Genomic DNA, 14,770 nt, shown 5'->3' with positions numbered 1-14,770 from the left:
TTCTTAGCCACGGCACTTCCCCACTTATGAAGAGGTAATGCCAGACTAGAAGGCTGTTAGAAGGATTACTTTCTGCTTTTCACGCGTTTTTCTGCTTCCCAGTGGACAGGTGCAAACAACTATTATTTATCTAAGGGAGAATGATAATATTCAGTGGAGAGAGGAAATGCTTGTTGGACAAACAATATGCAGGAAGTGTGTGTGGAGCTCGAGAACAAACTGTATGCAGCACCATCAGGAAGCACAGCTGACTTCTAAAAGGTTTGCATTATCATTTTGATTTTGCAGTTGAATCTGGGAGACTAAAGGTCAAACAAAAACCAAAAACAAAAAACTAGAAAGAACCACAAAAATAAAAATGCAACAGAATTTGGACTTTCATTTTTTTTTTTACATTTTGTAACTTTTTATTTTAAACTTATTATCTTTATTTGCTGAACAGAGACAGCCAGGAATTGAGGGGGGGGGGGGTTGAGAGGGGAAGAGCCAGAGAAACATCTGCAACACTGCTTCACCACTCGAGAAGCTTTCCTCTTGCAGGTGGGGACTGGGGGCTTGAACCCTAATCCTTGTGCACAGTAATGTGTGCATTCACCTAGGTGCGCTACCACCCAGACCCAGACTTTCAAGTCTTCGTTAAAAACTAAGGCAATACAGGCCAAAGGAAAAAAACCAAAAGAGTAAAAATTCAAGTTTGAGGTGGGCAAGATAGCACTTGCTTTGTCATGTGTCTGACCCAGGTTTGAGTCTGGACCACATGGCATTGAAGGAAACGTCTGTGCTATGGCGTCTTTATCTCTGAACCTCTATCTCTGTTTCAGTCTTTCTATCTGGAAGTTGTTGCTGGGGTCTCACTACTCCTGGTTGACTTCCACAGATAGTCAGAGAGAGAGGTAGAGACACCACAGACTGAAGCGCCACAGTATCCCCATGTGACATACCAGGGACTCGAGCTAGGGCTGCACACACACAACAAAGCAGATGAGCTCTGGCTCAGAGGGGCTTTTCTTTAGATTAAGGAAAATAGTATTCAAAACTACAATGGGAAGAAAAAAGGGTGGTTTCTGAAGTGGTTGTGCCTATGAGCCTCCCCAACCCCCTTTTGAGGGTGGGCGGGCTACATAGTTAATAACCAAGATGGGTCAACTATGTTTTTGTCACGCAGCTGCAAGCTGCATTTGTATATATCCCCAGGGATCACAGTGGTCTCTTCTTTTTCTAACTGGAACAGGGCTTTACAACAGAAGTAATAATCTTCATGTCAACATTTTCAAGGAAACTGACAATGTAATTCTTTTGTTTCCCACTGGCTTTGTGTGTGTGTGTTTTAAAGAACACTGAACCATTTGATACAAGGACATACTGTTAAAATGTGCTTTGTGGTAGCAAGAAGCAAATGATTTGTTGCACAGACTATAATTAAACCCTATCTACTGAAATCTTCTATTTGTGGCAATCATCTTAGCAAAGAGAGACACCTCTAACTAAGAACATGGAAATCTAAACCAGTTTCCATCCAGAGGCATCCAGGAAGGCAATTTTATACCTCCACCTTATATTCCTCCTATAGCCCCCCTCTATGGACTAATAATTTGTATTATTTCTGTGAACTGGACCCTCTAAATCTGATCATTTTGTTTAACTGTACACTTTCAAATCTAATGTTCATAAATTTTGTTTTTCGTTCAACTTTTTCCCTGACTATGGACATTCCACTTGGTTCAAGCTTAAGTCTCAGTTCTTCTGCAGCTACCCACTGGCCACCAAACAATCTCTCTCTGACCTACCTGTGACACTTAACAAAGCGAGTAAAAAAGGCCAAGTTTTCTGCCACAGAGGGGTAGTATTCTCTCCATGAGCAGTTCTGGTTCCCTGTCTTTTCTTTTATACAGTTCCACACTGCTGGAGAGGTTCTGTGCCTTCTACCTCCCGCTCCATTTCTTTTCTTTCTTTATCCAAACTCTATGGAAAAGTAAGAAAATCCTTTTGGCAGGGGTTCCTATATTCTAAGATGGCTACCCACTGCACTCTACACAGCATGAGTTCCATTTAAAAATATCACTTTAACATTCTTTTTTTTTTTTGCCTCCAGGGTTATCGCCGGGGCTTGGAGCCTACACCACAAATCCACTGCTCCTGTGGCCATTTTTTAGATTTTTTGGATAGGACAGAGAGAAATTGAGAGGGGAGAAGAAGATAGAAAGGGAGAGAGAAGGATAGACAACTGCAGACCTGCTTCATAGCTTGTAAAGCGACCTCCACCCCCACCCCACAGGTTGGGGGGAGCCAGGGGCTTGAACTGGGATCCTTATGCAGGTCCATATACCTTGTACTATGCACACTTAACCTGGTGTGCTACCAAATGCCCACCTCAAAATTCTTCTTTACCAAAATATCTTCATTTGTCCTTTGACAGGGAGGGAGAGAGAGGAGGGAGAAAGGGAAGAAGGTAGAAGGAGGGAGGGAGGGAGAGAGGGCGTGGGGGGGGGGAGAGAGAAATAACAACAGAAAAAAAATCACTCTTTCCCCCTTATTGATTCTGTTATACAGTTGAAATCCTGTCACTCTTAAGACAGAAATGAAAAAGTCACCCCACAACTAGAATAACACCTGGGTAGAAGGCCAAGCCAGAGGGAAATGGTCTGCGTGGTGAGGGCAGAAGGTACTAGATCACCAAAGGGTGTGTAGAAAGAAAAGCTGAGAGACTACATATCTGCATAAAGGACTTCTGTGAACCACAAGTTAAAACAAGTTTTAAGAAATTCTAAGTTAAGCCTGAATCACACGAAATACCCAGGAATATGATGGAAGACGAGAGTTGAGAAGTTCAAATATTCCAGAGGGATGCATTGGATCGACCTTCTCGTGGTGCATCCCGTGAGTACCCATTCATTGGGGAAACTGACGATCCTTCCTAGCCGACTGAATCCACATGGATCCCAGCCACTTTCAAAGCCAGCAACAAGCAGCTCCTGACAGCTTTCAACCTGACCTGTTGACTGGCTACGGAAGAAGGGCAAACGCTAGAAGAAGAAGAAATATTCCAGAGGCGGGTAAGCTGAAGTGTGGGCACTTCTGTTGACTTCTACACGGAAGGCCAGCATAGGCACAGCTAAACATGGCAGGATGGCCAAGACCAGAGCTAACAAGTGGCCTCCCCGGAGCCTTGAAGATTGGTTCACAACCACTCGGTGACCTGTTCTCATCCACTAAAATATTTCAAAGGAAAAATAGAACTAAGTATCTCCAAGCTGGGAACTGAGTTCTCAGATCTTTGGCTTAAGTCACTTCCCATTCTTTGGGTTTGTCTATGGGATTTGCCAGGAACACTATTGCTGTGATCTACTGACACTACAATAGCAAAAGTACTTCTCTGGTTTTCCTCATTCATTTAGAAAATATTTACTGGAAGCCCAATGTATAAGTACTCCTAGAACATTGGTACAAAGAAGAAGAGCTGGCCGCTGGTCTCCAAGAGTCTCACAGCATAGTGAGGGTGGTAAATGTTCCCACAGCAGCAAGCATGAGAAGAAGAAGTGATGCAGATAGCTGAGCACACATTACCATGTGCAAGTACGCAGGTTTAAGCACCAGTCCCCATCAGTAGGGTGTAAGCTTTCAAATGGTGAAGCAGTGCTGCATGTGTCTCTTGCTCTCTCCCTCTCAAGTTCTCTCTGTCCTGTCAATATGTGGGAAAAGGAGAATGAGAAGAGATGGCTGTATATCTTGATGCTGGTTATTATTTCAAATGTTCACAGACAAAGCAATGGAGCTGGGTTTTTTTTTTGTTTTTTGTTTTTCTTGTTAAATACAAACAACTAATAGAAAAGAGTAATTTCCATATTTCCACAGAAGGAAGAAAATAATGACAGAAACAAAAGACACACTACAAGGAAATCATTAGTATAAAATAAACAAAGGGCCAGATATAATCGTTATTACAATTAAAAGTAAATCCATCTACTTAAAAGACAAAAAAAAAATCCTAGTTTAAAAAGAATCACATAAAATAAAATGAGATAAAAGACTAAATAAAAAATGATGGAACAGGGATATACAATAGATTAATACAAATTTATGAAAATTCAAGACAAGCTCCTTACTTGCTATGAGGGCTATTTCATATTGACAGAATATATGATTCAAGATTAAGATAAAAATAATTTACATACCCATGCATCAACAACTGTACTGCAAACCATTAATGTCCCCAATAAAGTAGTTAAAAATAGAACAAAATAAACATTTTTATTAAAAAAACTCAGCTTAATAACTTCAGTGAAAGTCATTAAGCAGCTGTATTCCTCCCCAAGAGTGCCAAGTCTCTCATTTTGATTTTTGTAATATTTATTACCTCAGAGAATTTCTTGTTACTAGCTTATTGTCTATTGCAGATATTAAAATATATCTCCATAAAAAAATTGCATATACTTGTTGAGTAAGTTAATATACTGGCAAAAAAACTCGAAGAAAAGAAACACACAACTGTAGCTGAGAAACTAATACTTTAAGAATTTGACAAATTAATCCAAAGAATGACTATAGAAGAGTTGAAAATATATACAAAATTAATTTAGAACATACATTTTATAGTCCAGTGACATACCTTTTCTGCAAATGCTGATGCAATATTTATAAAAACTAGCCATGTACAGGAGTCAGGCAGTGGTGTACCAGGTCATTAACAAGTCCAATAACCTGGGCTTGAGCCCCAGGCCCCCACCCGCAGGAGGGAAGCTTCATGAGCAGTGAAGCAGTGCTGTGGATCATTTGATTTCCTCTCTCCCTCTCCTTCCCTTTTGCTTTCCATTATCTCTCTGTGCTATCTCACACACATACACACACACACACACACACACACACACACACACACACTAAAAAATAAGAAAAAAAAAAGAAAAGGAGAGAGGAAGGGAGGGAGAAGGAATTGGGCACCAGAAGTGGAAATGAATCTACAAATAAAATTTCAAATTCAGACATTATTTGTATTTTCTGCTAATACAAGAAATATAGATTTAACTACCTAGAAATATATTTGTATTTTTAAAAATAAAATAATTATTTTTAAAATCATTAACCACTTGACTCAGAAGTTTGGGAAGAGTAAAACAAGTAATGAGAAAAAAGATATAAAAAGCAAAAATATGCAAATAAAACACCAATTGCAAGCAAAAATGATTCTAATCATTCCTAATAAAAAATCTAATTGAGGAAAAAACACATAAACTGAAATATACACTAAGAGTTATAAAAATGAAATTAGATATAGAAAATGAAAGTAGATACAGAAGATAATTATAAAAATATAAGGACAATTTATATTAATAAACTTGAAAGTCTGTAAGAAAGTAAATTTCTAGGACATTATAAATATTAAAAATGTCCTAAGAAAAATTCTAATATTGATGAAGGAATAAAAGATCTAGATACATAAAGAACTATACCAGGTTCATGGACTTAAAAAGATTATTGTAAAGCCCTCTATTCTCTCCAAAATGATCTACAATTTCAATGCAATCCTGATAAAAATCCAAACAGATTTTTTTCTAGAGGTTGACAGGTGATTTTAAAATTAATATGGAAAGTCAAAGGAATGAAGAAACTAAAATAGCTGAAACAACATTTTTAAGTTGTTTTAAGTCAGGGAGCTCACATCCACATAGTTTTAAGTGCTCACACCCACATTACTATAACTTAGCTATAAAGTTGTAATAATGAAAATAGAGTGGTGCTGGCAAAGAGACAAGACACAGAGGTCAACAAAGCAGAACTGAAAACACAGAAATAGATTCACACATAAATTGCTTTTTAAAAAAGATTTATTAATGAAAGTGAGAGAGAGAGAGGGAGAGAGAACTAGAGCATCACTCTGGTGATAATATAAACTGAGCATGTGCCAGAGTGATCCCACGGTTCTATCCATCTCTTACTAACAAGTAGATTAAGGTCTTTAAAAAAAAAAATGGTCAAAAGGTTTGAAAAAAGGTTTGATTTTTAACAAAAGAAATAAGAAAGGTCCATATGTACATGAGAAGATGCTCAGTATCATTACTCATCAGGCAAACCCAAGGTAAAACAATGACACTTATTCAAATGGCTAAACTTAAAAGTCCAACAATACCAAGTAAGTAGGAGGATATATAGCAATTGGCATTCTCATGAATGCTGCTAGGAATATAAGATGATACAACAGCTTCAGAAAATTCCTTGGTCATTTTTAGTAGTAAACATTTTTACCTGCAAGGTTATCCAGTTATTCAGCTCCTGGGTTTTTACTCAAAAGAAATGTAATATATATATAATTTGGATATATATCTAAAGGTTTTTTTTTTTTTTTTTTTTTTGCCTCTAGGGTTATTGCTGGGGCTTGGTGCCAGCACTACAAATCCATTGCTCCTGGAAGCCATCTTATTTTCCATCATTGTTGTTGCTACTGTTATTGTTGCTGCTGCTGTTGTTGGACAGGACAGAGAGAAGTTGAGAGAGGAAAGGAAGACAGAGAGGAGGAAAGAAAGACACCTGCAGATCTGCTTCACCGCTTGTGAAGCGATCCCCCCACATACATACACACAGGTGGGAGCTGGGGATCAAGTGGGGATCCTTGAGCAGGTCCTCGTCCTTTGCACTATGTGCACTAAATCTGGTTTGCTACTGTCCAGCCCTCTCTCCAAAGGTTTTTAAGTTTTACTCATGATAGCAAAACCAGAAACAAATATAGTGCCCACCAATGGGTATATAAATAAAGCAATACTGGGATGCAAAAATATAATGTAATATGTAATGTAAATATAATGTAAAACAAACCACAGATACATGCAACTCGGACCTCCAAACAATTCATTGAAATAAGCTAAACAAAGCTCACACTGTATAACTGCATGTGAAATTCTAAAGTGTTAATGGCTGCTTGGAGTGAGAGATGAATGGATGAGAAGGCATTAGGAAAAGCATCAAGGAGGGTAATGAAAATGATCTACATAGGTACTGTTTGCTATGTAGCCACAAGTTACAATTAGGTCCTGAGCACCTGCCATGTGACTAAAGCAATTTTAGTTTAACTAAATTTAAAAGCCAATTATTTAATTCGATTAATGGAAAACATTCAAGTATGCTAGAGAAACTTGATTGTCAGAGTCTACTTTTTCAACAGTAAATTTTATGAAATCTACATGTTACAGTTCACAGGACCCGGGTTCGAGCCCCTGGTCCACACCTTCAGGCGGAAAGCTTCACAAGTGGTGAAGCAGTGCTGCAGGTGTCTCTCTGTCTCTTTCCCTTTCTACCTCCCCTTCCCTCTCAATTTCTGGTTGTGTCTATCCAATAAATAATGATAATTAAAAAAAATTTTTATGAAATCTAAATATATATCAAGAATATCAATGAATTTTTTTTCTTTTGGTTTCCCCCTCTTCCTACCACCAGAGCACTGCCCAGCTCTGATTTATGGTGGTGCTGGGGATTGAATCCAGGACCTTTTGATGCTTCATGCATGGAAAAAACAAATATTTTTTTTTTGCGCATAACCATGGTGCTATCTCCCCAGTCCTCAAGAACATCAATGAGAATTTAGCACTGAGCTGAGATGTGCATTTAAAATTCAGAGTTAGTATGAGGAAAACGTAAAATAGTTTGCTAACAATTAAATACTTGCTAAAATGTTCATTTTTAATATACGGGGTTAAATAAAACACAAAGTTTCTTCAATGTGGTAAAAACAAATGTGTATACATGTCAAAATTTAAAATGTACAACTAAGGTAGATGTATTTTACTGTGCATGTTATGTTAGACTTCAATAAAGATGACACAAATATTAAATTAGGCAGTATATGTGTACTTATAGATATGTGGCTATCTCACTGGTGACAGTTCCTTATCCATTAACAGAAAAAGCACAAAAAGAATTCACAGGGTCTAAGGCAAAAGACAAAAGACGGGAAATAGTTTAGTAATAATTAAAAATAGTAAAATGAACCGTTCCTTTTAAGTTATTGTATTAAATCACATTATATCAATTATTTAATGTTGACCTCCCTTACTAGCTACTGCCTTTCTTTCAGCCCTTTATTATTGTATTACTGGAAGGCAGGAATCCTATCTTGTCCATCCTTTTATTTGCCAAGCATTTAAAATAGGAGTTAACATAGTACTTAGTTAACATAGTACTTACTTTATCAGTGTTTTAATACCTGCAGCACTGTCAGGAGATTTTATGTATAGTTTAAATTTCCACAAAAATCATTGCAACTTGGCAATATTACTCCTTTTTTTTTTTTTCAGATTAAAAAAATGAGGATAAGAAAGGTTAGAGTAACTTAGTAAATACCAACAACTAATAAGTGAAAGTGTTATGTTCCCAGCCCAAACTTAAAGCTCACGCTCCCATATTATGCCCGCTTCCACCTTTTCAAGAGAACATTTCATTTCATAACTATTTGATGAATGCCTACGTCAAAGTTTAGGTCAGTATTTAGAGGCAATGGAACCACACATTTTCTTGAACTTCTAGTGCTATGGCTTCACAGTCTTGAATGGACTCTTTCTACATAGAGAACAACATGTCAGCTCTTGCTAGAAGATCAGGATGGACGAATGTGTAGGAAAAAGAATTCCCTCCCAATTAAACTATCCACTTAAAAATATGCAGAATAAAAATAACGCAGAACAGAAAGTATGGGAAAGCTAAAAAAGGAAAAGCTGAATCTGCTACTGGAGCTAATTAATGCAAAAGAATTAATCTTACAGTAACTTCAGCATTCAAAACTGAAATTAGGAGATCCAAGAAGGCACAGTTTCTAATTCTTTTGGAGCTCCCTTTTAATTAGGCTCCAAGAATCTCACTATTCTTGTTTGAATAATCCATATTTCTGGTTATTTATTCAGCTCCCCACTGCTACACATAACTGAGCCATATGCTAGAGAAATACATCACTTCATATTTGCACTCAAACATCCAAAGACATTGGCAATCCAGATCTTTAAGAAGCTTAGGGGACAGTCCCTGCAGAGTATGGTTTAAGAAGGCCCAGGATGCCAAATGTATCTTCTTTATATGCTATTTGCTTGAGAGAAGGTGGGTCATTTAAATGAAGAGTGGGCAATTAGAAGGGTAAAAATGATAAACAAACAAATGACTCAAGAGAGTAAAGCCAGTAAATATCAGCTAAACACTAAAGGCCTCTGAATAATTCCAATACCTCCTCAATGCACTAAGAAAAAAAAAAAGTTAAAAAAAATGCTTTAAGGAATTCCACAAAAGGAAGATTTTCAACCAGTCCGAGGTCTATTATACACTGAATAAAGAGGTCTACAATGTCACCAGTCTAGTGTATATAAGATGCTAAAGAAGATATACATTTAAAAATATTTAATGAGAGGGTGAGGGAATATATACCACTCTGACACATGCAATGCTAGGAATTAAACTAAGGATTTTATGCTTGAGTGTCTAATACTAACACCAAGGCTGCTAACAAGAAGATATTTCAGATATGTCTTGATAATCTTAAATACAAAAACTTTTTAAGCAGAGAAAATGGTCTTTGTAGATATTATAAAAAATGAAGTACCAAAAATAACTTCAATATTAACAGAAGAATACCAAATAAGCTATATGTAGTTATTGAAAATTCTAATGAAGTTATATCACAGCATGAGAAAAAGCATGTTAAATTTAAAATATATATATATTATAGAAAATTACATGTATGGCATGCCTAAAAAGCTGTTAAAAATTAAAATACAATTATAGGAAAAAGATTAGAAGAAATACACACACAGTATTGTGAGACAGTGCTATTAATTTTAAGTTCATAAAGAAAAAAGTCCTTAATCAATAATTTGTTTGGCTTTGTATGTTAACTCTTTTTCAGCCACCAGGTTCCAGATGCTACCATGATACCAACAGACTTCCCTGGGCAGACAATCCCACCATGTGTCCTGGAGCCCCACTTCCTCAGAGCCTTGCCCCACTAGGGAAAGAGAGAGAGGTAGGAGGTAGGAGGTAGGAGGTAGGAAAGAGGCCGTGAGTATGAATTGACCTGTCAATGCCCATGTTCAGCGGGGAAGCAATTACAGAAGCCAGACCTTCCACTTTCTTTACCCCATAATAACCCTGGATCCATACTCCCAGAGTGTTAAAGAACAGGAAAGCTGTCAGGGGAGGGGATGAGATACAGAGCTTTGGTGGTGGGAATTGTACCCCTCTTATCCTATGGTCTTTTCAATGTTTCTATTTTATAAATAAATTAATTAAAATAATAAAAAAGAAGTCCTGTTACTGTTGAAAATAAGGTTTAGGCAGTTGGGCAGTAGCACAGGTGGCACAAAGTGCAAAGACCGGCGTAAGGATCCCGGTTCGAGCAGGAGTCCTTCTCAAGTGGTGAAGCAGGTCTGCAGGTGTCTGTCTTTCTCTCCCCTCTCTGTCTTCCCCTCCTCTCTCCATTTCTCTCTGTCCTATCCAACAATGACGACATCATAACAACAATAGTAATAACTACAACAATAAAACAATAAGGGCAACAAAGGGAATAAATAAATATTAAAAAAAAGAAAAAGGAAAGAAAGTTTAACTATAGCCTACAGAGTACAGTACTTGCATACTTGACTTCCCAGTTCAATCCCTGGCGCTGTATGTACCAGAGTAGTACTCTACCCTCTCTGTCTCATATGAGATAAAATAAATGGTTTAAAAGAAATAAAGGAATGGGGCATAATGGCTATGCAAAAAGACCCATGCCTGAGGCTCCAAATTGCTAGGTTTAATACCCCCCCCCCCCCCCCCGCAACATACAACCATAAGCCAGAGCTAGGCAGTGCTCTGGTAAAAAAACCCAAAAGTTGTCTAGAAGGTGGCGCAATGGATAATAAAGCACTGAACTCTCAAGCATGAGGTTCTGAGTTCGATCCCCACATGTACCAGAGAGATACCTGGTTCTTTTTTCTTCTCCTGTCTTTCTCATTAATAAAATTCCTTTAAAAAGAAAGGAATGTTTAATTACAAATATGTGTAGATGAAAAATATTAACGATATTCACCTGCCAAAAAAACAAAAAGATAAACACAGTATAGATAGATCTATGTGAAGTATAAAGAGAATTGATCTCTCTCTCTCTCTCTCTCTCTCTCTCTCTCTATATATATATATATATATATATATGGAGCAGGAGCCAGGGAAAGTGCATTCCTCATGTGGGTAAGGGACTGGGTTTTTTCCCTGACACCAGAGAAATGATAGATATCTCTCTCTCTTAAATATGTATTTATTTATTTATTTATTTATTTATTTATTTATTTATTTATTTATATAACCAGAGCACTGGTCAGCTCTGGCTGATGGTGGTGTGAGGACTGAACCTGGGACTTTGGAGCCTCAGGCATGAGAGTCTCTTTGCATAGTCACACACACATAAGCAAGAAGAGACATTTACCTTCAAGGGAGTGGTCATATTAACAACTGATAAAGCTACAGGGAATAAGTAGGGAGAAGAGGGTAGGGTTGTTGGGTTTCAACACAGTTTCACATACATGTGAGACATGTGCTCTGCCAATGATCTATATCTTCTACCCCCAAAATATGATTTTTATTTATCCACTTGAACTTTAGAATGGATCGTACACAACTGAAGACTTCAGCAGTGTATGTTTGTTTGTGTGTGTATTGTATTAAATGAAATGGAATGAAAGACCAAAACTAAATGTTCTTGGACCCAGGCTAAAGATGAGGTGTACAGGAAAAAGGAAAAAAAGAAGAAGGGGGGGGAAAAAAAGGAGAGTATAGAGATTAGAAACATTACCTGAAGGGGCTGGGCAGTGGCATACCCAATTGAGCTCATATGTTACAATGTGCAAGGACACAGATTCAAAACCCCAGCCCCTACCTGCAGGGGGGAAGCTTTACTAGCAGGTGAAACCATGTTGCAGGTCTCAGTCTCTCTCTCCCCCCTCTCAATTTCTCTCTGTCCTATCAAACAAACAAACAGAAACATACCTGAGCATGAGATTCATAAGCTGAAGACCTTCACCCTTCAGGAAGCGCTCACGATTGGAACTGAGCATTAGGCAGGAACAGAGTGAATCAAATAGATTCTCCATCATCTCTTGCTCTTCTGCTGTGCTAGGATTGTGTCTTTTAAACACCTGTCAAAGACATCAGCAAACAACAAAGAAAATATCTTGTCATCAGCCAACACTCAGTAAGTTCCATAGTGCACTTGTCACAATAGCCACATCAGAAAAAAACAGAAATTTACCAAGTAAATTCTTATCAGTTTCCATTTTAGAGAAAACTGAAATTTAACTCAGTCACTAAACTGATGCCTCTCAGCTGATGCAAGAACCTAAAGTGGTCCATGAATGAGAGTTCCAAAGAGACACATTTTTAAAGAAACATCAAAATCCTTTTACTTTGAAATACAACAAAGGCAGAAAACTCTATATAAAACACATTCATAGCTAAACGAATAAAGTAAAACCACTATCTAGGTTAAAAAACATTGCCAAATACCCTTGAAGCCCTACACTTCCCCAAACCAAATATAGGCTATTTCTCTTCCTTCTAACAATAATACGGGTAATAATAAGGGTAAAATTTGGCTGAATCTAGGGAGCGTTTTCTAACCATCAGGGCTAATGTGTGAATTGCTTCACACAGCAGTTGTGACATTAAGTCAGAGAAAGAACTTGAAATAGAATTTTTATCTTTGCCAAAGATATACGGCATGTTAAGAGGAAGGTATTTTTAACAGCACATGCATATCCACACAGTCTACTACAAAAAGATCAATAATCTTGCAGGAACAGAACTAAGCACTTTCCCAGAACTGGAAACAAAATCACATTTCTAAGCTCTAATTTTTGGGGTTGAGGCCAAGACACTCTGGTTGCCGGCACCAAGAAAAAGCTGTATGCAAACTGGCATCTCAGACACTCCCAACACTCTCCAGATTTTATCCAAATGATCTATTTTCAGTCCTGTTTTTCAAACAGCACAGATGAGATTTGCTAGAAGATATCTTAACAATATTTTCGAATGCCAGCAGTATTCAACTGGAACAGTATTTCAACTGGATTTGAATTTCTTACAAGTGAACAAGTTCCAATTTCCAATTTCTTATGCCTGCTTCAAATACCACATCCTTCCCCATTCTCCTCTTGATCCCTATCCTTTGCACTGGAAGTTGTATTTGGTGAATTTATGTAGGAAAAGAAGTGAACAATGTTGGGTGTACTTAACTGAAAATAATTTGGTATTCTTGGCAAGAATATATGTTTAAGCAGAAAGCACACACCTTTTGGACTGACAAATATCAGACAACCAAGAAAGCCTACACCAGATGCACAGTGAAACCTGGCCATAAAAAATACATGAATGTCTAGAGGGGTGACTCAGTGGATACAGAGCATGCTTTGAATGTACGAAAATCTCAAGTTTAATCCCCAGCACTGTATATCTCCTCTGGTCCCTCTCTTGAGAGAGAGAGAGAGAGAGAGAGAGAGACTAAAGAAAAAAGAGGCAAGCCATGTACTTCCAATGTAGTCAAACACCTGCCAACACTCTATGTCTTGCATCACATGACTGCTTCCTTCCCACAATTTCTAGCAACACCTCCTCCCATTTAAAGCAGGCCATGTATCTTCATGGCAGACAGGAAGCATAAGAATTACTCACGGATAACTGCTGAAGAAGCACATCGATTCCATCCAGCTCCCCAAGCAATTCCCTGTTTTCTATAAAGGGAAAAAAATAGAGGAAGAAAAAAAAAATGAAGCTAACTGTCAGATTTTACAGCCGTCTAACACTGATACATCAGCAAACAAAATCAATACAGCTTGACAGAGTACAAAAGCTGCACAGAGAGCGAGAGGGGGAGGAAGGGGATGCCAAAGGCAAGAGAGCTTGCTGTCATGATCTGAAACAAGCCTGGCTCCTATCCTAACAGAATATCAATACCGAGAGGGAGCCTCACCATCATTGTCCTGGAGCAATATGGCCAGCACTTCACTACAATACAGTTTGTTGGCATCAAAAGGCATCTTTGCCTGTGGGGAAATAGGAGAAATGATGAGAAAAACATTAAGGGGACCTGCTTCTTTCCCCAGGATGAATATTTCACAAGTTACTAGGATCTGAGTTAGAATAAAGATCAGAAATGGGAGGTTAAGATAAAACAAAACAAAACAAAACAAAACAACTAGAAAGTCTGTCTCTGCTATCATGAGACCAGATTCAAATACTATGTAATGAAACTGTAAAAGGCAGACAGACACAATGGCAAGGTTAGGAATGTCATCTCCCATGTGAAGTCTTCTTAGACTTCCTATTTCATATGCAGGGGCGACTGTCTAGTTCCTAGTACATAGTCAAACATGAATTAGATGAATGAATCAAAGTCTTGAACTTTCAAAAAAATTTTATTAGTAATTTAACATTGATTTACAAAATTACAAAGTAATAGGAGTATAATTCCACACCTTTCCTACCTTCTGGATCCCCAATTCCCTCCTCTGGAAAATGCATTAGTTCTCCTAAGATCACAGATATGAGCTGACTTATTTCTACAACTATCTATATATCTATATCTATTTGCCCATTTTTTCCCTATGGTCCTGCCCCTTCTTCCTTTCTAAGTCATGCCTACTACTTCTGTGTGTCCTTTCCTTTTTAATTTATTTTCTGTTTTCCATCTTCTCTCTCTCTGGGTCCTGATTGAATTGGAGTTCAGAGTGCTCTGGTCATTGTCCTTTAACATTTACCCCTATGGGAGTATGGA

At 37.8% G+C, this 14,770-nt stretch overlaps 1 protein-coding gene across 1 annotated transcript in view; it reads right to left on the bottom strand.

Moving 5' to 3' along the window:
* Positions 1 to 14,770, bottom strand: part of CTNNBL1 (catenin beta like 1) — a 212,165-nt gene that overhangs the window by 95,901 nt on the left and 101,494 nt on the right. Inside the window, exons 8-10 of the mRNA XM_007518449.2 lie at positions 13,967 to 14,039; positions 13,669 to 13,727; positions 11,989 to 12,137 (exon numbers count right to left, since the gene is read on the bottom strand). Of these exons, the coding sequence (XP_007518511.1) occupies positions 11,989 to 12,137; positions 13,669 to 13,727; positions 13,967 to 14,039 (281 nt within the window). The remainder of the gene's footprint in view (positions 1 to 11,988; positions 12,138 to 13,668; positions 13,728 to 13,966; positions 14,040 to 14,770) is intronic.

Source organism: Erinaceus europaeus, chromosome 1 (assembly GCF_950295315.1).
Source record: "Erinaceus europaeus chromosome 1, mEriEur2.1, whole genome shotgun sequence".
NCBI lineage: Eukaryota > Metazoa > Chordata > Mammalia > Eulipotyphla > Erinaceidae > Erinaceus > Erinaceus europaeus.
This window is presented reverse-complemented; position numbering and strand designations above follow the sequence as displayed.